Source organism: Fulmarus glacialis, unplaced genomic scaffold (genome assembly GCF_000690835.1).
Source record: "Fulmarus glacialis isolate BGI_N327 unplaced genomic scaffold, ASM69083v1 scaffold1393, whole genome shotgun sequence".
NCBI lineage: Eukaryota > Metazoa > Chordata > Aves > Procellariiformes > Procellariidae > Fulmarus > Fulmarus glacialis.
In genome coordinates this window covers 27495-55018 of record NW_009200819.1, presented here as the reverse complement: position 1 = coordinate 55018, position 27524 = coordinate 27495, and the positions used below count along the sequence as shown (strand labels likewise).

Sequence of the window (27524 nt, the reverse complement as noted above, 5' to 3'; positions counted from 1 at the left end):
ATTCTTACTTTACACATACAATTAGCCACATAATACAGAAGTGAGATACTGAGCTGAGAAAATAAAAATGCAACCATTTCTTTTAGAACTGATCTGCAGTCACAGCCGAAAAACTCCCTTCTGACGTATAACTGCAGGGAATGATGAATATTATTTGGTCCTATTGACTTAACTGTAATTACTCCTTTCTAAACATTTTTGGTTTAATTTTACCTAGATAGTAAATTCAAGTTTAATAATGTACTGAGAGACCTATCAAAATAATTAAACACAAATACTTTAGTCAGTAAGGAATGATTTAAGCTTGTGACTCCAAATATGATATGATCTCAAACAACCTCTCTGGATTAGCAAAACATCTTACTCTTTCCTTTGTATCACTGCAGACCACACTTAAGTTGTATCTGTGAGTACTGATTGCTTGTGTTTGTAGATGCTAATGTCCGCCAACATACTGATTTATCATTTTTACCCTAAATGCTGATTTCTCTACTCTCCCAGGTTTAACAGCATCATTTTTCTATCCTTTCATTGTCAGCTGTGTGTGCCAAAGTTTCTTCTGAGTGATGCAGCATGTACTAAGAAAAGAGTGGGTTTTTTTCCTCCTAGTGTAGTTACTCTCCCTGAACAGCATAAGCTAAGCTGCCAAAAAAGCACTTGTTAGCATAATGGCATCCACAGTGGGGGTTTACCGATGTCACTGTGTTTGGAAAAGATGGCTTTTTCTTTTCAAATGCCTCTGCCTGGTTTTGTTAAATCAGTCTTCATGTCTGTCTGACACTTGATTACATGCCGCCCCTGCCCCTTTCAGAATTATTTACTTATATAAAGCAGCAGAAAATAGTACTTTTCCTGTATTACGTTCCATACATATTATTCCTGTTTTGTTGTAGAAACCTCTAAATTGCATTCAGTATATGCTGAAACATATGTTTGATGCTCATTCTCTTTTGTCTTCTCCCTCTCCCGTCCTCAGAATACCCTGCAAGTCTTGTTGAATGTGTCTTTGAGAGCCAGATATAAATACAGAGCCAAACATAAGTATGGATTTATTTATCTATTAGTTTCTGATAATTCTTTCCCATTTGGATCCTTTGCTATGGAAAGACATCTCTCGCTCACACCGAGTTGACTGATTCTATGCACAAAGTTAAAGGAGAGCCCAGAAGTCTATTTGAATGTCAGTACATTCAGCCTCTACACCATCACAAAGAACGTCAAATATAAATGCTTGGCTCTGCTGCGTATAACCATAGTAACAACGTGATACAGCATAGAGATTGCATGGAAAAACAATTCTGTGATTTTGGGGTTTGTTGTTTTTTAATTAATATCTACAGTGGAAAGTACTATGATAGTGTGAATCGAACACTGTGCCAAGTCTTGACTTTGCCACCTATCTGATGAATGTCCTTAAAGATGCCATTATCCCTCTGCACCACAGATTTTCCATCTGTAAAACAGCAAGTGCTTCTCTGCTGTAAAGCACCTTGAGAAAGATTGATATAAAGTGCTATATAAGGGTGTAGGTGGTACTATTAAGGCATGCTGCATATATTAATGCCTGTGTTTAGGATTATTTGCAAGGTAGTCCTTACATTTATTTGTAAACTCGAGTGCTGGCTGAAAACTGAAATTTTTACACCCTTTTTTGACTTGATAATTGTGGGAAATGGAGTTTTTCATTCACTTCCCTGTTTGGGGAATTCCTTTCGTTTGTGGTAGAACACTGTGTAGCACAGTTTTGAGGTGGGAGGGAGGAGGTGATCCAGATTTTTTTCCATAACCTTGAGAAGGAACCTAGGCAGAAATTTTTGGTCTTGGGAACAGTTTAATGTCTTGGGGGGAAAAAATAAAAAGAAAACACCTCACTTTTAAATTGCAATAGGAGATTAGCATAGCATTTCTTTGCTGATACTTGGAAATTATAGAAAAGATGACGTAGGTATAGCGGTTCCACCACGTGTGTCCTCCCCCACAAAAGTCTACATAAAAACTGGTTCTACATCAAGATTTTTTTTCTCTAAAAATTATGATTGAAATTATGAAATATCACCCTCTCCTTTTTGCTAGCAGAAAATATCAGATGTATCTAACCTCTGCATTTAATAGTGATGTATGAGAAAAAAACCTTGATCCTTTCACATCATGGAGAATTCATAGCAAGAGTAGGGTGGTAATGGGAGGTGCATTTAAAATTAAGTGTCCAGTATTATTAGCAATGGGTAGCCTTTCATAAGGACCTTAGAGTTTTCAGTCCTTTATCTATACGCTGGGGTTCTGTCCCAAATAGTTGTTGGCCTGTTGGGAATTCATGGCTTAAATAATCTGTTGGGGAAGTGTAGACTTGTTGGACATTTAAGCCTCACGTTAAAGACGGGGTAAGCAAAAATGTTTACAGCTGTGTATGTAGTTACTCTACTTGGAACTAGAGCATTTTTCAGAGGAGTGGTCATGCTTGTGGTCTTGGTCAGTTGTATATGTGATGGCTTTTTTACACACAGATTAGGCACATGAACTGGACACAGTTATAAAGATGAATAATGCATTTGCAAAAAACATGCAAAACAGTGTGAAAGGTTAATTTGACATCATCTTAAAATAAAGTTTTGTTCTTGGTTTGGTTTTATACAGAGATGTAATCTTAAAGAATTATATCTCTTCCTCTTCTTTCCTCCCATACCAAAAAATGTTGATCAAAACATTTTAGGAGTTTTGTGGGGTTTTTTTCTAGTAAACTGGAAAAAAAAGTCACTATCTGAGCTGAATGTTCAATTCATGTCCCAGTACGGAAAAAGATACAGCTTCTTGACACTTTGAAATTTTACAAAGAAGATAGCTAATAGAACTGCATACATTGAGTATTGTGCAAGTACTGTAAAGCAGTAACTGTTCTAAAAATATTATTTTTGTGGTACAGTTCCCTAAGTCAGCAGCTATTTTCCCCCTTAAAATTAGGGAAGCCACAGTTATTTTCCACAAAATGTATGCCAGCCAAAGTGATAACATACCAGAGAAACCTAAATGATGCCAGTGACCATGAAAAGTTGTTTGCTTTCTTTAAAGGAGCTCATTATATGTTAAATTCAGCAGTATTGTGAATCACAAGCTGGTCAGCAATGTAATCTGCTACCATTTTTAAAGATGGCTTTAAAAATCATCTGAATTTCAGGCTGTTGACATCTGGAAGCTTTAGCTCTTAGAGAGCTACTGAATATTTTTATTGTTTGAATGTCCAGCCCTCCAGGAACTGAATATCCACTGTTTCAGACTCTGGCTTTATTTTCTCTTGTGCATATTTTTCTAGGGGGTTAATCTTAAGTTGGCTTAAAAATTTTACCCCATGTTATAAATACTTCTAAAATAGCAAAGAAATAGAAAAGTGTGGAAGAAAAAACACTCACACTCTCCAACCAACCAGCCAAAAAACAAACCAAACAAAACACCACCATCACCCCAAACCAAAACAAAAACAAAACCAAAAAACCCCAAAACAACAACAAGAACAACAACAACAAAAAAAACCCAGCCTGTCCTCGATTATTGTGAAAATATGTCCTGGATTTTTCTCTCAAAGACAAGATATTGGTGTAAAATATCTGGACAGGGCTTCACTGAAATAACCCTGATAAACACAAATATATTAAATTCTCATTTTCTATTACTGTTTTTTAATGAATGTTTTTTTGATGTTATAGCTTGTCATATATTCCTTTCCAGAGTAGAGAAGTTAACCACTGAAAATACGCCACCTCGAGAGGCAAATAATATTTCAAACCATCGGGTGCTAATTAAGCCAGAGGCACAAAATAACCAGAAAAACAAAGAAGTGAACAAAAATGAGGAGAAGAAAGCTTTGGAAGCTGAAAAATACGGATTTCAGAAAGTTGGGCAAGATAAACCATTAACAAAAATTAACAGTGTAAAGCTAAATCCTTTGGGATCCGAATACAGGACTTTACCCATAACCACGATTCAGGCTGGACACTTCAGACCAGTTCATTTAAATGGGTCTGAGAATAAAGCTGTTGGTCTTGTCCTAGCAGAGACTGGAGATGGAGGTCAGCACAATGCAGTTCAGTCACATACGGAGTCTGAACGAGTTATGCAGAGAACTAATTCAATGCTGCAGTTGGAACAGTGGATTAAAATACAACGAGGAAAAGGACAAGAAGAGGAAACAAGAGGGTAAGTACTATGAATTTTTTTTTTTTTTTTTGTGAGGCTTTCTAGCAAATAATACTTAAACTTTTATCCTGGTCAGATTCTTTAGGGTTTGTTCTATATTACATAAATATATAATTCATTGTTCTCTGTAAGAAGTGCCTGGATGACTGCTCAGAACAGGTTTATTAAAGTTTCTCTTTTATTAACATTTGAGTGATTATTAACAAATTAAACTATATTGATAACAATAAATAAAAATGGCTAGAAACTCTTTTTAGGTGTTAGAAATTTCTCTATGCTAGCAGAGAGAAGGTGTCATCAATCATAACAATTCTTTTTCCTCTTAGAATCTGTTCTTGTAATTGCCCTGTCTTGTGCATTTTTGTTCACAAATTCTTGTGATAATATTTTATTTAAAATTCTTTAAAAATATTCCAGGGATCTTTTAAACTTTAAACAATCTTTAATGGGGGGGGGGGGGGGGGGGGCGGGGGGGGGAGAGAGAGAGAGAGAGAGAGAGAAGCTCTACCTAAGAGTAAGTCATAGAAATCTAACTTGATGCTTAAAACTTCCCTTCTCGTGAAATTAAACATCTCCCAGTTCTAATATTGAGTTCCAGTGCTTATTCATGAAGCTTTAAAATTATGTGTGAATGATATTGAATCTTGTGCCTATAGCAATTTTTCTGTCTGACAGAAGTGTAGGGACATTGCTTCCAGACTGGCTTACAGACAAGCAGCTCTAGCAGTAAAATATAAAAGTTTTTAATATTACATTAGATAGAAAGTAATGGAGATGCTATCACAGGAGATATTTTGAAGAGTTGGAAATTAGGGAGTTTGCATATAAATGGATGGCAGAGCAGAGCTTAAGATAGAACCAAGTTCAGAAAATGTGTTTTCTGCAAATTTCAAAATATGGTGGTTGGGGGCTTTTCAGTTTTTGCAAAAACTTGAAAAATTTACATTAGTTTGATTTACACTTGCCAAAATTGGTTGAACGTTTCCTCATTGGCTTTAGTCCTTCATTAAATATAATTAGGAATTGTTAATGTGTTGTTTCATGAAGTACTCAACATAAGTAGTTTGATCAAGTTTGAACTTCCAGTACAGAGAGCGACTTGCACACTCTGACATTTATTTTATTACGCATGCTTGCATAATGAGAACTGAGAAGGCTCTTTGATGCAATTAGATTTTTTTTTTTTTTAAATTGGACTGTAAAACTTGCAACCGAACAGGAGAAATTTGAATAGCTGTGCCATTTTTCAGTTGCGAACAAGTATTTAAACCCTAAAACTGATTTCATTGTGGGAATCAAATAGAGGGAACTAGTGTTAACAGTATGTTACTAATTAACAATATTTTATTCTTGACTATAGAGGCCACTTGTTTAAATAAGGGTGGTGCTGATAGCACAAATGGTATGCTTTCAACTGCAGTTCTACATAAAGGTAGCAAATGGAAAAAGAATTGGCCTTGAGCTATCTTTTTTGGTTTTTGTGGAAGTGGCCTTGAATAATGATCCACATTTCTAATGTATAGTGATGTCTAATGTCTTTAGAATGTGGTTTCATTTAAATTTCAAATTTTATTTTTGTTCAGATTGCCAGTTTCTGGCTGGAGACAGAAATTTAAGTAGAATTGAAGTTGGTGAATGAGAGTAGAAAGAAGCTCCAGTTTATGTTAAAGCTTAAGGTTGGGGTGAGGGGCTAGTTAAGGCTGTTTGTAGTAAGACCTGTTCAACTCTTGAATTTTTAACTTGAATTAACTTAAAATTAACTTGAATTTTTGAGAAAAGTAGTCTTCACTTAATGCGGAAAAGTTTCTGACTTTTCACAAAGATGCTTTCCATTGCATTCTCTAATGTGTTAGAGAAATCATGGAGGACCAAACTGAGTATCTCCCATGTGTCAACTAAAAAAAAAAATTAGGACTTTAAGAATACTAAAATGTTAACAAACAGGTTCAATTAAATAACTATGTATAAAATAGGAGCTGTTAGCTGTCCTCAGTAGGAAGTGAAAAGGGTTCACTGTGAAAGAACACACTGACTCCTTAGTAGTTTGATTTCCTGAGAAATTAATGAGAATGATGGCAATGCAGTTTTTAATTCTTGAAGCTGTTATCTGCCATTTCCGTGGATCTAGACATCTAGTTTTGCAAGAGCCACACGAATAAAGACAACTGATGCCTTGAGGAAGACAAACCTTTTTTTTAACCAAAAATAAATGGTTTTTAAAATGAAAACATTCCACTTCAGTGTCATTTTATTAAATTAATTTTGCACAAGTCAGTTACAAGTAAATATTTTCACCAAAAGTGGTTCACTTGAGTGGTCTTTCTCAAATGTGAAAAAATACAGAAGGGTTGCATGGTACTAAGTGAGGTTTTTTGTTGCTGCTAACCCAGGGTGTAAACCTCTGTCTCCCCACCTTGCCCATAGAAGCATCATCCTAAATAATTAATGCCTGCTGTACAGCACCGGGTTTCTGTCTTCACTCTGCCACCCTTTGCTTGATGCGCATGTGAAAGTTCTGTATGCTGGGCCAGCTGGTATTTGCATTCTTTATGATGAAGGGCTATTTTGAGGTTCCAATCTGAGGATATTCATAACATTGCAGAACTGAGCCCCTAAAGGTTTAGCAGCAAAGTCGCTTTCCCAAATAGTCCAACTTAGACACCAGAACTAGTATTGCTACCCAACAGTAATCCTAGGGACAACCTCTAAAGGTGTCTATAAATTCATGTGAAAGTCTTTTTTTCATATGGTAACATTTGTAGGGAGCTATTTATGATGACAGTTGCAGAAATATTTTGCAGCCTCATAATGTGCATGACTGCTTGACTGGCTGCAGCAGTCTCCCCTTGTGTGCAAGGCAGCTATAAGCTGCAGTACTGTCTAGAGTTGAGTTTTGGATTTGACTAGAATGACATTTTAGCAAGTATCAACCTGCTAAATTGGTGAATCTGATTTTATCAAATGATGTAAAACAAGGCTTAATATTGAGGCAGTTGGGCTTTTTACCAATGGTTTACCAATAGAAGATGGATATGTTATCTTCCTAAATGTTCTAGAATATAAATAATTGCATGTAGACTTTGAATTTATCTTTACGTAGTAAGAACTTCAGACAGCTTTTCTGCCGGGATGTTTAAAGGAGCCAACGGGATCACGCTGCCCGTTTGATTAATAAAACGGGAGAGGAGCTTCAGTGAGTGAGGTGTATCTAGCTACCGGATGTCTTCGTGAAAATATCAGGCTTCACCGTACCCTGTTTGAATAGCTAAAATAATATTTTGAAAGTGAGAAATTGAACCCAAAAGTGACTTGGTTGTTTGTTTTTTAAATATGGAGATGGAGAAAAGCCCTTATCATTAATGGTATGTTACATGAAGAAATGTAGAGGTATTTAAGTGGGTTTTGCAGCAAAAGAATAGGATTTAGAATCCATTTCCCTTTTTTATAATTTTGTTTTTCTATGAGAATGGAAAGCTGCCCAATGTGCAAAATGGGGATAATACTTCATTAATTCTTGGAAAGCTTCAAAAACTGTAGCAGATTTTGTATGTAAAGCTCTTTATAGCAGTTTTCATCTCCAAAATGTTACAGGTGATCATAAATACTCAGCTTAACTATTTTCAGAGAAAAGTGGGTTTTACCGTCATCAATTTCCTTGATAGTTATTCCATAAGGATCTAACATGCATAATGCTGGTTTACCTTGCCATTTGCCCTACAACATTTCTTCAATGTTTTTGTGGCACTGAAGTAATTCAAAACCATCTTCAGATTCTGGTGCCTTGTGGTGGCAGGGATTTTAGTTTGAATTAGTCTGGGGTGTAGCTAGAAGCTGCTGCCCTCTGATGGCTGAATCATGTCCAATTTGAGATCAGTTTTGTTGTCTCTAGGCAAGCATCTATCACATATGGGATCAGTAGCAAAAGGTTTTAAGAGGTGCTCATCTGAATTTTAGATAAGGGTTGAATGAATCAATGTTTATGACCTAGATTTTGTCCTCTGAAGAAAATAAGAAATGCTTTGTCATACGTAGGCATGCATCGATACTCGGTATGGAAAATTTTGCATTTCAACTAATGCTGAAAGTTGCTAAATGACTTTAGCACTCCAGCATTTTAATGTGGCAACAAATTAAAGAATAAGCCTTTGAATTCACATCTGAGTTGAAAAGCAATACAATATTATTATCAAACAAAGAAACATTTTGCTGTTTGTTTCACTTGAATAGCTGATATGGAATGGCTTGTCCTTGACAATTGCAAAATATAATTTCATTGGACAATTACTTCTATTTTTCTTTGGTCTGCTGTTAAAAAAAAATCTGAATTTTTTTTATGTCCATAGTAATCACTCAAGATTTTCTTAGGGAAACAACAGGAGATTTTTCCACTTTTGAAAAAGAGAACATTTAAAATGGGGTCATATGGAAACAGTATAGAACTTCAAAGCTTTCAAAACTTTGACTTATCCAGCATATAGACAAGTTAGAAGATTTGATCTAAACTTGACACTATTAGATTGTTAAACTGGTAAAAAGATGAAATGTGGATTATATAATCAAGCAGCTAATCAGAGAGAGGATCCAGTTTCAGCTGCTGCAGTGCATTCAATCAGTATAATTGATTCTTTGTCGTCTTGATTTTCTTGCATGTTTTTAAAATGACACTTGTAGTATTAAAAAAAAAAAAAAAAAGGTTAGAGTTAGCTAGATAAACCTAACCAATACTGAAAACCTTTATATTGCCATAATATTAATGTTGTCCACTAATAGAAAGAAAAATTGTGTTTCAGCATAATCTCATATCAGACATTACCAAGAAACATGCCAAGCCATCGACCTCAAGTCTTACCCCGGTACCCAGAAGGCTACAGAACACTGCCGAGAAACAGCAAAGCGCGGCCGGAGAGCCTCTGCAGCGTAACACCATCGGCTTACGACAGAGCCATAGGACCAGTAACAGCCGAAGAAAAACGGAGGTCGATGCGCGATGACACAATGTGGCAGCTCTATGAATGGCAGCAACGTCAGTTTTACAATAAGCAAACAACTCTTACTAGACACAGTACTTTAAGCAGCCCAAAAACTATGATTAATATTTCTGATCAGGCGATGCATTCAATTCCCACCTCACCTTCTCATGGTTCAATCACTGGTTTCCAAGGATATTCCCCACAGCGGACCTACAGATCAGAAGTGTCTTCACCAGTGCAAAGGGGAGATGTAACTATTGATCGCAGACACAGGACGCATCATACTAAGGTAAAAATACTTATTTTAATAGTTAAAAATCTTATTTACAAGGATTCTTAGTAGAAAGTATATGGTTACTGTAAAACTTATGTTGCACTGTAGTATATTTTATTATAATGAAGATTAAGTTACATCACTGTTTTCATGGAGAAAGGTTTGATTTTAAAAAGCATTTAAAAATCTGAAAGTTGTAAAAAGATACTTTTCTAATATGCTAGGTGAAAACATGTTGTCTTAATACTACTGTCCATGATATTATGTTTCTCTAAAGGAAAGAAAAGGAGTCAATAGGCAAATTATTCAAAATAGTTTGTTTTATGGACAGAAATCTTTCTCCTTTCTAGCTTTCTTAGCTGGAACTTTAAGAGGACTGAAAATCCCAGATTTCTTTCCACGTGCTGTTCTCTGTTCTTCAGCCACAAGTTTGGCTGCCTTGGGTTCCAGCAGAAGGCTAAGTGTAGTTGTTTCTTTTGATGCCTTTGAGTTATTAGGGAGATCACTAAAGCTCAGAGCCTATTTGCACACAACCTTAGCACTTGACTAGTGTAACTTTTCTGGTCTTCATCAGTGAGAGGGAGACACGAAGAATTGTAAACCTGGGTGCCATATGCAGCTCTGCTATATCCATCATGCTTGTGTCATGTGTGTTTTTAATGGATTGGAGATAATTACATGAAAATTACTCTTTCAGTTGCATGTAAAGCTAGAGTTTGTATAAAATACTCCTGAACATTTTTGCTAAATCTTTATCTCAGGTGTCTTTATGGTTCTTGATGCAGGAAAAAAAAAATCTTTAACTACATCTTAAAGCAGTAAACAACTTACAGTTGTTTACTAAGTCTTGGTTTTGGAAGTTTTTAGGTCCCTATCAACAAAGGAATCGTTTTGACATCCTTTATGTCTCAAGTGCACTGGAAATTTAGTCATCAGTGCTTCTCACAAATCTGAGAAATACCACTAGGGTCAGTGCTGCAGAGCGTGTGCTTACTTGTCCTTACAGCCATGTTTTGCTTTCTCATATTTTTTTCCTTGTGGAACACATTATGCTAGTATTTCATTTCATATTTAGCATCTTTTATACAGGATTCTTACTTACCTTCAGTTTTTCATGCTACTTGGTTTGTGTTTTTTTAGTTACACAACTAGCTTTTTCCATTAACTTAGAAACACAAACTGGTTTTTAAGAGGTGAGTAATTAAGACTGTTTGAAATCGGTAGGGTAAATTTAAGATTTAAACTCCATCTATATAGAGATCTTAGGTTTTTAAACAGCTTTCAGTGATGGGTGAAAAACTAAAATTGTTGTTGTTTACATGGGCTACAATTAGGGCAACAGCTGCAAGGGAGGACTGTTAAAAGGATGATGAAAGCTGGGTTATTTCTAGAAGTTAGAGGCAGCCTGTTCGAGTGTCCTAGATGGTAGATCAGCAGGGAGCATGATTGGCCAAAGCTGGCACAAATCATAGAAAATTTGTCATGAGCGTGAAGTTGGCTTGAGTGTTTTTTTGGGTGGGTTGGTTTTTTTTTTTCTAGCATTTAATAGTTGTTGAGTCTTTAGGTAACTATGGATCATACTGTGCTATTTTGTTTTTGTACAGCACGTCTTTGTGCCTGACAGAAGGTCAATGCCAGCAGGTCTGAGTTTACAGCCTGTTACTCCTCAGAGCCTCCAAGGCAAAACAGTGAGTTGGATTTTTATTTGGTACATGAGTTTTTCCCTATGAATAATTCTTTAAGTATCAAGAGGCAACACTGAAGTCTTACTCTATGCAAAGCTTGCATTAAATGCAGCCTTTATTTTAATTACAAGGGATTTTTAAAGCAAATAAAGAAGTACTCTGTGGTTACATTGAATTCTGAAAATATTGTGTAGCCGCTGACTCCAGATCTTTTTTTGAGAAATACAGATTTTTTTTTTTTTTTTAATCATCTTTGATACCTTACGGAAATTCCTGGGAGAGGGTAGAGTACATCACAGAACACTTATCTCTCCATTAAGTATTTAGAAAATCCTAGAAGTAAAGTTTACCTTTTTTGGAAATCTTAAGGATACTAAAACCGCATTTGGTAAAATGATGTCCTTTCTGACAACTCCCATTTTTCTGTGAGTTGAAACTCTCATTGAAGGTATTTCATCAAAGTAATATTGGTGAATACTGTCCACCTTCCTAATTGAAACATGACTCTTAGCCAAAAGCTAAGAAATTGTCCTAAATTTATTACATTTACTTACCAGTTTTGGTCTACTTTCCGTAATCTTTCTCTGTCCATCTGAAATTACTGTTTGAGACAGTTATGAATTGAGAATACAGATTTTGAATCATACTGTGGACAACAGCTCCCCAGTCAATCCTTCCACTCCCTCGACCCCTGTTTCTTGCACTTCCCAGCATGAATTCCTGGCACCTTCAGCAACTGACGGGTTGGCCTTTGGCAGCTGGCGCCTTGTCTTCCGCAGATGTTTCTTTGGGTTCATGGCCCCATCAGCTCTCCTGGGCTCTGCTGCTGGAGCTGGGCTGATGAGCCGGGTAGGGGGCAAGGAGGTCCAAGCTTCTGCCTGTAGAAACCAGAAGTCCTGCCCACAGCACAAGTGTTGCAGGGCCCAGAGGAGGAAACCTGTAGGTAGCTCTTTAAACAAAATTCTGTGTTGTGGTTGTTGCAAGAGTCCCAAGAGCTGTATCAAAAGCACAGCACTTAGAGCAATGTCAAAAATGTTTGCAACATTATGAATGTCTAGAGAGAAGTAGGAATTACTGTTTGATGGGCTCCTCTATGGAAAAAAGTTTGCTTGCAAACGTTGGATTTAAGTACCATTAAATAGTTTATTCCTAATGCACTAAAATCGGACTTTTGCAGAGCATACCGAGAAGAGTTTTGATCTTGAAAAAGTGATTCACTGTTCTTTTGTTTGAAGATGCTACTTTCAATTCTCTTATTTCTAAAAATAAGTTTTCTTGTGTTTTGAAATGATGTTAATTTTCAGACTGAAAGCATTGTCACTGATTTTTGGAGAGAACTTGAAAATGTCTTGTATAGCAGTCTAGATTCTTATGCTTACTCTCTGAAATTAAGTATTTTAAATCCAGGTATTGAAAGAGTACTATAACAGGAAGATTGGCCATTAGACAATTGGGCTTTGGTGTTGGTTTTCCCTCAAAGCAAATGGTTTTGACAACTGAAGCTATGTGGAAATCCCTTGCTCCCTCTTGTGGCCTACTTGGGTACGAGCTCACAACGGTGCCAGTGCCACGCTTATTCTTAGGGATTTTTCTTCTTTATTCCAAGAAACTGGTATTTGTTTTTCAGTAACTTAATATGTGGTTCTCTGGAGCTTTTTTCTTTACTTCTTTGCTTTGGGGAAATTCTGTGACTGTGGGAAAGGGCAAGCAGGGTTTTAGGGTTTTTGTGTTTGGGTTTGTTTTGGTTTTTTTTTTTAACTCACAGAACTTGTGAGAAAATTAAAATGCTGGATGAATATTTAACCTCTTGCAAGACTGACTTCTGGAGAAGTGTAAGAAACAGAAGCAAACAGGAACGTAACAAAAATACTTGTGATGTTGAGTGTTTTGTTTTCTTTGAAGTATTGCTAATAGAAGTGGTTCCCAGGAATGGTTCAGATAGAGTTTCCCAAACTGATGTAAGCTGATCTGTGTGGAATTACCTGACAAATACCCATTTGAGTGTGACTTTATTTCCAATATATATATATATCTATAAACTTGGGTTTTAAATACTCTCCTTCATCCCTTCCTAAGGCTGTATTGTACATCTTAGTCATAAAAGTAAAGCAATAAATTAACTGGGAGCCTCAGACCTGTGGGCTGAGGAAGGTGGGATGGAAAATTATTTTTGTCATGCTTGTACAGTTTTATTTTGTGAAAGGTGATTGTTTCTGTAGTTCAGTTCTCATGGAGTTTTTTTATTATTTTTACTCTTAATTTTGACGCATACGTTTGAAGAATTATTTTTAAAACTAAATTTTCTTGAGGGCATTTTTTGATTCTTTCACCAAGCTCAAATGGCTGTCCATGTACAGGTAATGATATCCTAAGGGCTGGAATTATCTACCCCTTCACTTAAGTCAATATCATCAATTTGATACGCATGTCAGAAAAAGTTTGAGGGCTGCACAGACTTTCTCCTGCAAAATCCTCACTTATTTTTGTCCTTTATACAGAATCTTCCACTTTTACAGCATTTGCAGTATCAATTGTTTTGAGTAGTTAAAAGTTAACCCTTCATTATATATTTTAAAGTTGTCAATTTGGGGAAAAATAGTGTGTCTTTTATTGTATCACTATAGAAAATTTTTGTAAGAAAGATACTAAGAACCCTTATTTTAATTAAGTGTTGTTTAGGATACCAATTAACCTTTTTTCTACTCTTTGGCTTCTCACACTGCACTCCTTCAGCCAGAGGAGCTCACGCTGCTGCTAATAAAGCTGAGACGGCAGCAAGCTGAACTGAGTAGTATCCGGGAACACACACTAGCACAGCTCATGCAACTAAAACTTGAGGCCAGCAGCCCAAAGGTCAGCTATAAAGCAATGTGTGTCATGTGCCATTCTCACTAACTTGTAGTCATTCATTAATCTAAGTTTGCATTGTACAGTTAGTGCAAAATTTTCTGACTACTACGGCAGTAGAATAGAGTAACATTGGTTCTTTGTGTATGTGATGTTCTGCTATTAACCCTTTGAGACTTTACTCATAGCTTTTTGATATTAGCTGAGTCAAAATTACATAGGAATATTTTAAAATAGATTGTAGTTAAGTTTAAAGTTAAAGGTGATTAACCTATTGTTGTTATAAACAAAATTAGTAGTGATAGATCATGAGATTAATTTATTGTTTATACTGCCTCATATCAGATAAAATCTCATTTGTAAGCTGTGTACAAAAATCAGGACATGTTTAAAACACAGATTTATCAAAGGGTTTATAGTTGTCTGTGTAGTAGACATTTACATAAGCTTACTGTATTTTATATGTAAAACGAAAATGTAATATAGTAGTTTGTAGTTTGATTTGTGGCAAACTTTCATCGCTTCTGTTTCGGGATCAAAACTTGTTAACAGTTCGCCGAAAAAAAGCAGATAAAAACAGCATTATATTTCTACATAAAACAGAAAGATCATTGTCTAGTTTACATCTTTTAAAGCTCTTTTCATGCATTCTGCACCTTCTGTCCCTTTCCTTTTTCCCCCTGACTGCTGCCTGCTAGAATGAGATTCTTTCACATCACCTTCAAAGGAATGCCATATATTTGGATCATCAGGTGGGATTTGCAATTTTCTTGTGCATTTACATTTCTTAATGCTTTTTGCCTGCTCCTATCAAGCTGGAAATATTTGGGGAGAAGGATTTTCAGTGCTTTTTGTGAAGTTGGATATTTAATATGTGCCCTTTTTAAGTAGCACAGAATATCTTAATCAATTACAAATTTAACATATAATGGAAAAAAAACCCTCAATTTAAAATTTGTGAGGATACAATAGCCACTCACTAATTAATTCTTCTGTTCTTCGTTTTCTTCTTATAATAACACTAACTGTAACATTTTTATCATCTTTAACCAAAGTCATAATGTATTTCCAAGCTCATATGACACACATGCAATGTATAGAAAATTAGTACTTCTGGTAATTTTAGTTTTCCAAATTAAGAAGAGTTAGGTATTTCTACAGGACATTAAATGAAAGGGAGTTCAAACATGAAAAAATGTTTTAAACAAATCATAGCATGGCTCATTACTGTTTCTCCTTTTATTCAGTTATTTCTTAAGGATTTATATAAGAATAAGATTTTACTTCTTTACAACTACTGATAACTTGTGGAATGAAGGTACAACTCTGTCTTCACTAACATAATTTATTGCCAAGTGAAGAATTGTGATATCACATACCTCTTTTTATGGCTTTGTTGCATGATCAAATGGGACTTCTGTACGACTTCTGTGTGAGAAGTTTTTAAATGGAAAATTTTTGCTACCACTTACAAAAGACAGTCATAAGCAACTAGGTGTCTATTAGTTAAAAATATAAAAATCACTAGAGCTTTTTCTTTTTCTAATATTCTTTCTTCTAACGAAATTTTTCAGCCTTACACTTAAAACCAATTGTTCTTAGAACTTTTATGTCCTATATGTTCCTGTGATAGGATTTCAATGAGTTACTAAAAACCGCACATGGGCACGGAGACATATACACGCACGCCTGCGGGCTTGGTTCACCTAGTGACTTTATTTTCCTGTTATCTCTTGGAATCAAGGTTTGAATTGTGACCAATTCAGTTAGATGACAATGCATTTCTAAACATCTCTGTCTTGTCTTAAAGGGCTGCAGGAGGTCCAAAACAGTAGGGAAAAACTGCTTGCTAATTTAGGCTAAAATATTTCATCCAACTCAAATATTTCCAGTTTATAATGTTTTGGAATAAGGGAGTAATTCTGTCTTCAACAATGTAATTCATTGCCAAGAAAGATCAACTGTCCATGTGAAGTGTAAAACTATGTACCATGTTGTTGCTTGATTAGCCAAGCTTGTCGGTATAATAGACAGGATTAAATGGAGAGAATTACCTATGTATAACACGCAAAGTGGTAAAAAGGATTTTCTATTTACTTGCATTAATTTAGGGAAGTGTCTAAATCTTATAAATGTATCATAATTACCCCTACCACAGATGCAAGAAATCACTGCACTTCTTACAGTAAGAAATCATTATCAAGTCTAAAACATATTACCTTAATCACAAAATCATGGAAGAGCAGGTTGGAATACTTGTCCCAGTTTCTGATCAGTTTTAATTTTTTCCCCTTGTTTTAATATAATACTGCCACCTACCTGTATGAAATAAATCCCCCTGAGAGTCTTTTTGCTTTGAGTACCACTGCTTCTAGGAGTGGTATCTCATTTATATATTTTTGTTACTTTGTCCATTATCAGTTTTCCTTTATGTTGGGAAGAAAAAAAATCAAAGTTTCTTTTAGTCTAATTGAGGGCTTTCCTCCTCGTTATCAGCATCTGTAACCAGCTTGCATAATCACTTGCCCTCTTTGAATTTTAAATGTCCACTGTACTTAAATTAGGTATTTCCACTTACATGTAATCTCTGAAAACAGTGTCAAAACCTACTTTGCTTAGAGCATGTGGTAGAACTCCAGTCCTGTTATCTTCAATTCTCACCTTTTTGGTCAGAAAGAATTCAGTACCGTACATAACAATAATAGTAAGTTTGTACCGAGGTTGCACAGGTGAATTTTCAGGCAGCCTAAAGTTCATGTGTAGGGAGGATAACTTTTATGCTGTTGCAGTAAGTTGTTGTCTACTGGTTAGATGCCTTTTTTAAGTCATGCTTCTTTTTTGTCCTGCTGTTTCCTTTCGAGATGCTTAGAAATTCTTATGTTACGCTTTTTGATGTTTTTGTATTATGCTTTCAGAATTTTTGTTGTTGTTGTTGGAGTTCCGAGATGAGAAAAAAAGATTGAAGAGACTGACACACATATATCCAGCCATATGATTTCTTTGATGTCTTACGGCCAAAAGAATGATTGTCAGGCATCCTTTTTTTTTTTTTTTAAAGTGAGGTTGTGAACCACTCTGCTGGCTCAAGGTTCGTAGCAGAAGAGAGACTCATTTGCCTTTTAAGAAGTAGTTCTTTGGACATAGCTAGCAACCCTAGGCAGTAATGATTTGTTTGCCAATGTGGAACATGTTATGAGGGCACATATAATCTCAGTCTTTTGCATTATCAAATTTTAAGGGATCACTTACTGTATATTACTAAATCCAAGCCAGCAGCCTCCTTAATGTATTTGTACCCAGTAATTACAGTAACAGTAACAAAAGGTTGGAAAATAGTTGGTTTTTTTTTTTAAATAAAAGCTAGACACGCTTTTTTCTCCTTTGTAAATAAAGCCATGGCAGGAGATCCCACTCGAATCTTTGTCCTATGGAGAATTCCAGCAAACCAGTCTTTTAGTATGCTTCTTGATTTTAAGTTGATAGTAAAGCTTTTCTTTGGCTGAAAAATCCTCTTCTGCTGAGCTCAAGCTATCTATGTAAAACTCTCCATGCATGTTGTCTCATTGATCTGAGCATATCCCAGGTTGGTTTGTCACAGCAGAAGCTCTACTAACTTTCATTTAGTCTTCCCCCGCCCCCCCCCCCCCATTTTTTGAAATGACTATTTATGTGACTAGTTTAGGCATTAAGTTATTTATATACTTCTGCTGTTATTTTCATTTTTAGTTTCTTTCAGTTTTCAAAGGGTGCATAAAAATGAACAGAACTTGAACAAGAAGTTGTCAAATAATGGAGTGAAGGTCCCACAGTCAATGTCCATACTGTCTTGGTGTTTTGCTTCTGTTTTCTCCACTTCACCACCCTCTTTCTGAGATGCTGAAGGTGGTTCTGGGAAAAGGTAGTAAATTAAGGGAGGCTGGAATAGTACAAGGGGGTTTGGATAGAGCTGGCAGGTGTCCTGTGTTATATCTGATATCCTGTTTTTCAGCCTAAAATTCTATCTCCTATATTAGCAACATATAGGATACTACTCTTACTTGTATTTTTCAGGTTATCTGGAAAAGGTAGAGTGAGCAGACCCAGCCACCACTGTTGTTCTTTCTACTGCTGCTTTTTTACCTTTTCCCTCCCCAGAGGAAGAAGTGAGGCTCAAGGACAGGGGCTCTGTAGGGTGAAAAAAAGACTGTGCTGGAGGCAGCACTGCTGTAAAAAGAAGGCAGGAAGGAAAAGTGCTTTTTCCTTCTTTTTTTTGGACAGAAGATTAAAGAGCAGAGGAAAGGTGGGAGAAAAGCTGGGTCAGGTCCTACTTTTATCTTCAGGAAGCTTGAGAGGAAATGGATAAAACTGCCAATCTGAGCTCAGTCTTCTGTGACCCATAACATATGGTCTTATCTCATCAGTGAGGTCAACTGTCCTGGTAAGCAGCCACTATTCCAGCTGATCATTGCCACCAGAACAGCACATACTGAAATGTCATCTGTGTAGGGTGTTATCAAACACAGAAGAGAATTTAGGAAAAGGAAGGAAGAGAAGAATTGTCAATAGCTTGGCTTTACAGTTTTAAAACACAAAATACCCACTCAGATGCTCGCTCATAAATAATGTAGCTGTTCATATAGATCATATGTCAAGGAGGTGGTTTTTTCATTGTTTCCAACTGGAAAATGCTTTTGTATATTACATCAGTAAAAACAAAAGCAAAGATGAAGCATCACTTCTGGGGAGAAAGAGTTATTTACTAGAAGTGGAAAGTGATAAAGCCAAGACTGCTGCATTTTATTTGGTTTTACTGCTGTGTGGCATCAGGCAGTTCACACTTAAGTTTGCTTATGAAAATCTCAATTCCGATTTTTGTGACTTCTTTAATTGGAGAGACTGTATGAGTATAATACTATTGGTATTATACATAGGATCTAAAAGGTGTCCTTTACTGTACAAAATATTTTTTTTTCTGAAGTGAGAGAAAATCAAGGCTTATATCTGTTATGAGCAAGCAAATATTTTTCATTGAGCTATTTATTCAATGTGAATAATGTCCAACTTCAGTTTGGGAGTAGCCTCATGATAATGCTTCAAGAGCACAAAATAGGTATCCTCTTCACCTTTTAGAGCATGGGACTTGCCATTGTGTCCCGCGTAACTCTGATTTACTTTGCCAGTTCTTCAGTACGCATTGCCTTGTGTATGCACTAGCTTTATTTAACAGAAGGTTTGTGACAGATACATATTCCCTCAAGAACTTAACTTCTCAACAGTTAAATGTCAGTATTTTTTTGAAACATTATTTCCTAAAGGGGAAAAAAGCTTGCTATATTTGACTGCTACAAAGGCTCTTTGGTTGGCATTACTTGACCAATTATCTGGTTTTTGATCTTTGTTCCATAAGGGCTTAAGGGACTGGAGCTTTTCTGGAAGTAACTGGCCTTTGCCAACAGCGTTAGATAAGCACAGTTAGGCACCAATGGTAGTAAAAATATTGGAAGAAGTCCTATAAATCAAAGTTGGAGCTGGCTGGAGGACAAAACATTACTTAAGAACATCTTTGGAGCAAATCCACTTTACTTCTTTTCTAATCTGGATGAAAATAATCTTTGAACAGTTCCACAGAAATTAATTCCAGTGTTGTCTGTTATCAGTCAGAAAGGAAAAATTTGAAATATTGTGAAAAAGAATTAGCCAAAGAGCCTAAAGCTGTTGAAATCCTCCTAATAAAAATTCATCCAAACCAGTATACTCCTAATAAAATATTTCAGCTTCAGAGCAATTTTTCCTTTACAAATATTTCAGTTGGCTGTAGATTGATTGGTTGGCTTTGGACCTTATTGTTGATCTTACTGTTGAGATACTTTTTGGTATCACCAGTGCACCCACTCTCTGGACAAAATTTTAATGTAAAGGGAGAACAACTTCTTGTGTCAGTTCTAGTTTTCTGTAGGTATGCTGTAGATGATGGAGCAAATGGGAGGGGTTGCTTGTTTGGGTTTTTTCCTGCTGTGAACAAACAGAGCATCATAAGCTTGCCTTCTTAAGATAAGGTACTCATTATTGGGTGATTAACTTATCAGCTGATCAGGCTTTACTATGTATAAAAAACAACAACAACAACAAAAAGGTCCTCTATCTATAACAAGAAAAATGTCTTTCCCATAAGAAGGAAAAAAAAAAATGCTTCTCCAAATGTACAAGTTAGGTTTTTTCCTAAATAATTAGGGGCAAGAAATTCCAAAAGGCATCAAAAACTCAGGCTTTCTGTTGCATTTCAATCTGTGAAACAAAACCTTGCCATGCAGATTCATGGTGAGTGCATACATATACATAAACAGAGAGTGAAAGATCATAAATATTCATACACACACTTACTTCCTGTGTAACCATACTTGAAACAGGTATTGCTGAAGAGGTCCCTAAAGTTTCCAACAAAAATAGGAGGGGGATTGTGCATTAAGTGGCTTTTCATTTTCTTTTGGAGAGGAAAACTATCCGTTTTCATAATTTTTCCCTTACTGTTAGGGAAGTCTCCTTTTTAAAACCAAAAATTCCATGCTATTGTCTGTTGCATGCTTTTCTGAAATCCTAAATGTATGCAATTTTTACTGTGATAATCAAAGTATCTGCTTTTGACATTTGCATACATACCAATAAATACTAATCATTATAGAAAATATCTGACCAGTTCTGAAATAGTTTCACACCCGTATATGGGGGTGGATAAATACAGTGAGTAATGATTCAAAGTTCCTAAGTGTACAAATCAATGCAGTATATAAAGGCATTTTGTGATATATCAACATAAGTCTAAACCTCGCTTCAATATTCAGAATACTTGTATCTTTTTACTGTACATTGAGTTATGAAACGTATAATTTAAAAGGTTTTCTGATAAAGGTTTGAGTGTTCCTATTGTATAATCCAATAATACTTTTCATTTCAATGTCGTGCAAAGCCGGGCTTATTTTAAGCATTTTTATTTTTAAAAAGGGAGAATGTTGGTGAATTAATATTACATTGGTTTTGAGCATTTATGTGGTTTAGCTACATTTGTTTGATATTATTAAACTTTTCAGATGTTGATATTACTGAATGATGGAATATATAAAAAGCATGGGATAAAATGTAATCTACTGCATTATTAGAAAAAAATTAAAGTAGAGGCTATATTTTACAGTGTCGTCTTTCAAATCTAGCCATGCTGTAAACTGATGTTTGCTGTATGCTCCTCCTGATTTGAAATAGATGAAAGAGAATGAACCTTTAATCACCATGGTTCACACTATGATTGAGAACTCGGCGCTAAGACCGCAACTGTACCAGCAAGTAAGGTCTTGGATAGTGAATGAAATTGCTTTATCATCTGCGAAAATTTTCCTTAGTGACAGTTTTGGTTGTTCCTCAGATTTATTCATAACATTGGTGTTTCTCTTCTTTGCTTTGGAAAACCACAAGTCATCCATGCTTTATAAAATGCTGCAATATCGTTAGCATGGCTTTTGCTGCATTTTTGTTGTTAAGTATTAACTTTACCCTTTTGAATAACTTTTTCTGTCTAGACGATTTAATTAGTTGATGTTTTATTCAGGTGTCCAGTAAATTCATGAAACTTCTAGTAAGCTTCCAACATTTGTCTTAGCATGATTCTCTGCAATTAGTGTTCAAAGGTGCTTCTTTCTTTTGACCACTACAAAAGCATGTGAGTGGTGTTTACCTGGTCATTTCTGGCAATTTTGTTTTGTTCTAGGAAGTGGATTTACAAGTTTTTGTTTGCACCTACCAAGCCTTTAGCCACTGAAGAAAGGAAGGATCAAAATTACTTTGATCTGGGAACTGTAAATCCAAAAGGCAGTGTCTGTTCATAAAGTCACAGCAGACTTAACTGTGCACACTTACAGAGTATCTAGTGATGGTTGTAAATGGTAAGATGGAAGAAGAATCAGAAATGTGAATGGAAATATTGTCTGTAAGTTGAGACCTGCATTAACTTATGAGCATGGCCAATATGCATCTGTTGGCACTGCAGTGTCTTAGGGGTACTGAGGCTTAACTGAATAGCTCCAGTCACATCAGGGAAAATTTAAGAAGTTTCTAGCCTCAACTGCAACAAAGATGTTGTTCTTACTTAAATGACTATGATATTTTGCAGCAGATGAGGTGTGCAATTCTGGCTGCTGGTCAGAAGGGAATATCTGACCAGTTTCCTTACATTTGCATTTATGCCCATGTGAGCCAAAATGACATATAAAGGTTGCATAGTTTGAAGAAAAGGGAGATGTTCTGCCATGTAAAACAGTCATTTATTAGTGATTAATGCTTTGCCATGTTTCTAAAAAATGCTGCAGCTTGATTTCATGTTTCATTTTTTTGGAAGTCAACTCCATATTGTAGATTTGCTTGTGATCCAGAAAAGTTGCAAGAAAAATCTCAGCTTTCCAAAGGAAGTTGGGTTGTAAGTGACTTTGGTTTCAGGATCATCCAATTTGTGCTCCTATTTGCAAAATAGGAGCTTTAACATGGACCCTGAAGGAACTATTTGGGAGAGGAATGGGAGAAGTAAGGTGCCCTCAAGCCCTAAATGAAATTGTTTTTTGTTGGGTTTTTTGAAGAAGCCTAGCTGTTACGATTTTTTTAAAGCAAATCAATTTTCTGTAGCAGAGTCTGTGAGACAAATAAGTCAACATACATATAATGAACAGAGGTGCTTTGGATTTGTCAGGGTAAACTAGCTCAGCTTCTAATATTAATACAGACATATTTGAGGTATAGCCATTAAAATTAAACTGTTTAAAATTCTGGCAACTTATTTGAAGTTTAAACAACATATAATTTTTTATTCAAATAAAATAAATTGGTTTTACCAGTCATCTTTCCCACTGCAGTTTTAAAGAGATGTAAACAATTGGGAGAAGCTTCTGTGTAAGCAACTAAAACCTGTTTTGTTGTCAAGATGATAAACTAGTTTCTGATGACCATAACCATACCTGCGGGTGGAGAAAAGGATCTTTCTTTGCTTCAGTTTCTTCAGTTCAGTTTTATGACTGAGCTCATTTAGAGTTAAGCAAAGGAAAGCAAGAAAAGCTTGTATTTAATTAAAAAGTAAGGTGTCTTGCTTCCTGTTTGTTTGTAATGATTAACGGTTCTTTAGTAAAATAGCTAAAATATATACTTTTTCAAATGTGTTATTTATAAGACATTTTTGTTTGTGATTTGTCACATCTTCACAGTTAATTAAATCACTTTGCCTTACATCAGTCTGCTCTACAGACTGTACTGTAAATTTACATGTATAAGCCAGGGCAATGATTCCATATGTGCAGACAAGAAAAATAGAGGCTTTTTACAGCCTGGACTCATTTCTACCTTGTTTTTTTTTTGTTTCTTTCTAATATTAAATGAGGAGTGTTAATCTTGTTTTCTAAAGCAGTATATGCTGATTTTAAAAAGTAGAATTATCCTCAGTTTCTCTTATGTGTGTGAGTTCCCTAAAGGGGGAAGAACAAAAATCTGAGTGCCGCAAGTTAACATCCAGGTCTTTGCTTGGATAATTGTTCTTAATAGATCAAAAACATATAAAAATAGTCCTTGATTTTTTGCTCCTATAAGGATAGGGAGATCTTGTTTATGGCGTACTTCATCATCATCATCATCATCATCATCATCATTATTATTATAGCAGCTGCATACATTTAAACGCTTATGCGTGTTAGATTTTGAGATTTGTAGATAGAAATATTTTTCAGGTTTTGTTATGAACACATGAGATGATTGTATTTGAGCTAAAAATCTTGTATTTCCAATTTGTATTTGAAATGTTATCTGTCGCATTATGCAAAATTAGAGGAGAATCTTGCTTACTGTGGGGTAAATGCCTATTTGCCCTGCTTCCTGATAGTAAGAAGTACTTTTAAAAAGAAAAAAAAAGCCTCTTGGAAGTCTGACTTTAACCTCGTGCTCCCCACAAAATGTCCTAGATTGTCCTGTTTTAATTTCCTAAGTGCAATATCTTGCAGAGATGCTTAGTGTGCTCTCAGGGTGTGAAATTTCCTGCCATGTATTTATTGAATCAAAATGGTTAGCAGAATCTGAAAATAGCTTATAAGGTAATGAAATAATACTGTCACTTAAATGTTTTTAATATTGATTGCTTAAGTAGGTTTAACCCCTCATCTCTCAAGAGAGAGAGATTTGCCTAATCTGCATTTATTTGGGAAGAAATTTCCCTCAAGGACATCTTCTGTTGTGTCCATTGTGGTGGATTTATCCACTTCTGTGATTCATCTGCTACTGGTGTTTGATGGAGATGGGGACTGTACAGTGGGACTGTAAAGTAGATGACAAATTATTTCTAACATAAGGTGGAGGTTCAGTTAAGGTCACTTTATCTTTTCACACGTAAGATACATGTTTGGCCAAACTCTGCATGTACATTTTGCCTTTCAAAAATGGTAAGTTATATTTATAGGTATTCGGGGTGCTGCTCCTTAATGTTTGGGAGCTGTGCAGTCTATTTCACCATGTTAAGAGGAATCGACTTTTTTGTATTTGAGTAGGCAAATGTCGAGGAAAAGTGTGGAAGTCAGCAGCAAGTCATGTCAGTGGTTCAGTAGGTGGCACTCTTTCTCTGACATTACTGTCCTGGTAAAGTATTTGTAGGAACGACTTGGTGAGAGAGGCGTTTGTGGAACGTGACATAAAATACATTTCAATAACTTGATCGTTGGAGCTCTTATAATGCATTTTCCAGGGTTATGAGGTTGTTAACCTTGCTTGTCATGTGTAATTGCATTTTGTCTACTGCAGTTCCTCTCATAATTCCAGTAGGATGCAATAGCATTCTGCACTTTTTGCCTGAAGCTGATTTGTAGATGTGCTGTGGAAAGAGGAGGTGCCGTTTTGTCAGAGATGGATTAAGTGTTTCATACTAGTTTTAGAGTTTTTGCATTAAGTCTACGTAAAATGTTGCAGTAGAAATGTTGAAATGAAGTGGTTCTCCAGCAGTGCCTATTGTGGGAAACTAGTACCGCTGACAAAAGCGAGAAGTTGGTAGCAATTTTAAAAGTGCGATAGGATTTTAATACGAAGAATTAGCACGTTTATAGTATTCTTTGAAAAAAATGTGGTTTTGTTTTGTGGATACTTAAAATATATTCCTTTTAGGAGGTAGCCAGGGATAAGGATGCTGAATTGGCAAGCTGTTTTAAACTCAGCTATAATTAAGGTTGAAATGCCAAAAAAAAAAAGTCTCTCTTTTTTAAAAAATAAAAAAGTGTAAAAAATACTGGCTTGAAAAAATAACGTTACATTTTTCCAGGCAAGCCATATAAAATGCTGAGCAGTGTCTTGGGAAGATTTATTTATCTAATAGGGATAATCTTTCTTTTGTGAAATCTTTCTGTTGTGAACTGTAACTAGGTTTTCTCTGTAAGTTAAAGACATTTGGCCATGTTTATGAGTTTTTTTTAAATATTTCCATTCCTCATTTTTCTCTCATTGTGATAAAATCAACAGTTAAAAAACACAACTCTACAATAGTAGGAGTTTAAATAGATACCTTAATTTTTGTGACATTCATGAGGTGCAAAAGTGCTGTGGCTTTTTTCATATTCCAACACTCATTTTCATAAAATATCCATTTCAAAGAAAGTTACTGTGTGGTTTTAATACAGTATACATACTTTTAAATTGTCACCAGGTGCATTTGCATGAGGTATGTGGACATAATGTCTTGAAATGAAACACTTAAGTGTGTTGAAGATTTATTGTATGTTTGGAATGCTTGTCTGATTAACCCTTCCATAGGCCTTTTATTTATAAGTGTCCTTTAACATGAACTTGTGTTTTTATAGTCTTTCTTGCACTATTAAGTCACGATGACCTAATTATGACAGATAAATGAAAGGAAAGCATCTATGCTGGCACTCAATGCACACGTGTTTCATTAAATAGAATACGACGGTTGATAGTGTTATGCCAATGCTTGCTGTATAGGACATTAAGTAGTTACTGTATGTGACAGTCCATTCTAAAATGGGGAGCTAACTTTTTTCATGTAAGATATCTAAATCTTTTTACTAGTCAGTTCAGAGACTGAAAGAGTTAAGAACTTAATGTGAGGAGCTGTATGAAAGTAGTTTGAGGATACCTTACACGCTGAACTGGCATGAGGAGACAAGTTTGCCTAGGTCCAAAGATAAAATAGAAGGGCTTCCGTTTATGGCATTTCTGGTAAATACTCTGTTGGAGGGGAGGGAATCCATATGAAAAAGCAGGCAGAAAGGTGTTTGGCGGCACTTATTGGGCATATGTCTGTAACGGGATATTTTATACGTATTTTTTATATTTAGGTCATTCTGTTCTGATTTCAGAGTCACATCAGAATATCCTCCTTGTGAATACACTTGACTTTAGTGGGCCTAGAATGGTTAATTCCAAGTAGAATGAGTCCTTGTATTTAGAATGCACATAAGAAAACGTACATAATGATGCATAAGAGTGTCTAGGTGTACTCTGGCAGTTTCATCTTCCTACATAATCCATGTTTGATTGAGTTAGTTGTGCATCTTTAAAAATCCAGTTTGCATTAGAAACATAGCCTGTTAAGTTAATGCAACTTTCTACTGACAGTCTGCTTGACATTGCATTTACTTATCTTCATTAATATATATTGGCTAAAAATATATTGTTCAATGTGGTATGTTTGACTTTCAAGCAAAAGCTGATTTCTGTATTAAAACTCTTAAGCTGAACAGTAGTTTCATTTTCATAGTCCAATTAAGTTGTTTTATGGCAATATTATTCTTCCTTATAGTTAACACAAGAAGAATGTAGGGGTACACTATACAAATATAGAACTGAAGAGCTGGATATTGATGTAAGTCATTTGTATTTCTTCTTCCTTAGAAATGTTGGTATTTGTCTCTTTATTTTGATAATAATTTCCCCCTTGACTTTTGGGTTTGAAACACAGTTCATATAGGTGATTACCAACAGAAATTGCTTGTGAAATTGAGGGGCATAAGATTCTTTTTGTAATAAGCTTCTAACTTGCAGGAAGTATTACATTTTAGGCTGACATTTCAAGTATTATATCTGTTCAAAGGTGAATTGCTTCTAGAAAGGAATTCATTACTGTAGAAGGGAAAAACTCTGTAGCTGTAGTTCAGTTATAAGTATGAGAGATGTAATTTCTCAGGAAATATGACTGATATTCCAGAACTGAAATTTGGCATGGGTAGTTACCATTCAGAATATTGGGTTGCTAGTTACTAAAGAAAAGGGGCTTGGTATTTAAAGTCAATTTTAAAATTGGTGGTGAAAAATACACACATATAGTCATACTGTGTATGCATACATATGCATGTCTAGTCATTCTTGCACAATGCAACTAAGAGTAGAGATACTGACTCAAGGGATGTTATTTTAAGAGTAAAAAAGAAAGCAGGCTTCCAGTGTTATCTTAGAGTTAAAAAGTCGGAGCAGCACAAAACAAACCAAAAAAAGTTGTTGAAATAGAAAAATAAACCGGTTCAAGTTGGTTAGAGTACACTGAAGAGTTATTTGCTAAAACTG

At 35.5% G+C, this 27524-nt stretch overlaps 1 protein-coding gene across 1 annotated transcript in view; it reads left to right on the top strand.

The window, feature by feature from the left end:
- PLEKHA5 (pleckstrin homology domain containing, family A member 5) overlaps positions 1-27524 on the top strand; it is a 70687-nt gene that overhangs the window by 21146 nt on the left and 22017 nt on the right. Inside the window, exons 7-10 of the mRNA XM_009573718.1 lie at positions 3721-4188; positions 8979-9447; positions 11037-11120; positions 26764-26826. Of these exons, the coding sequence (XP_009572013.1) occupies positions 3721-4188; positions 8979-9447; positions 11037-11120; positions 26764-26826 (1084 nt within the window). The remainder of the gene's footprint in view (positions 1-3720; positions 4189-8978; positions 9448-11036; positions 11121-26763; positions 26827-27524) is intronic.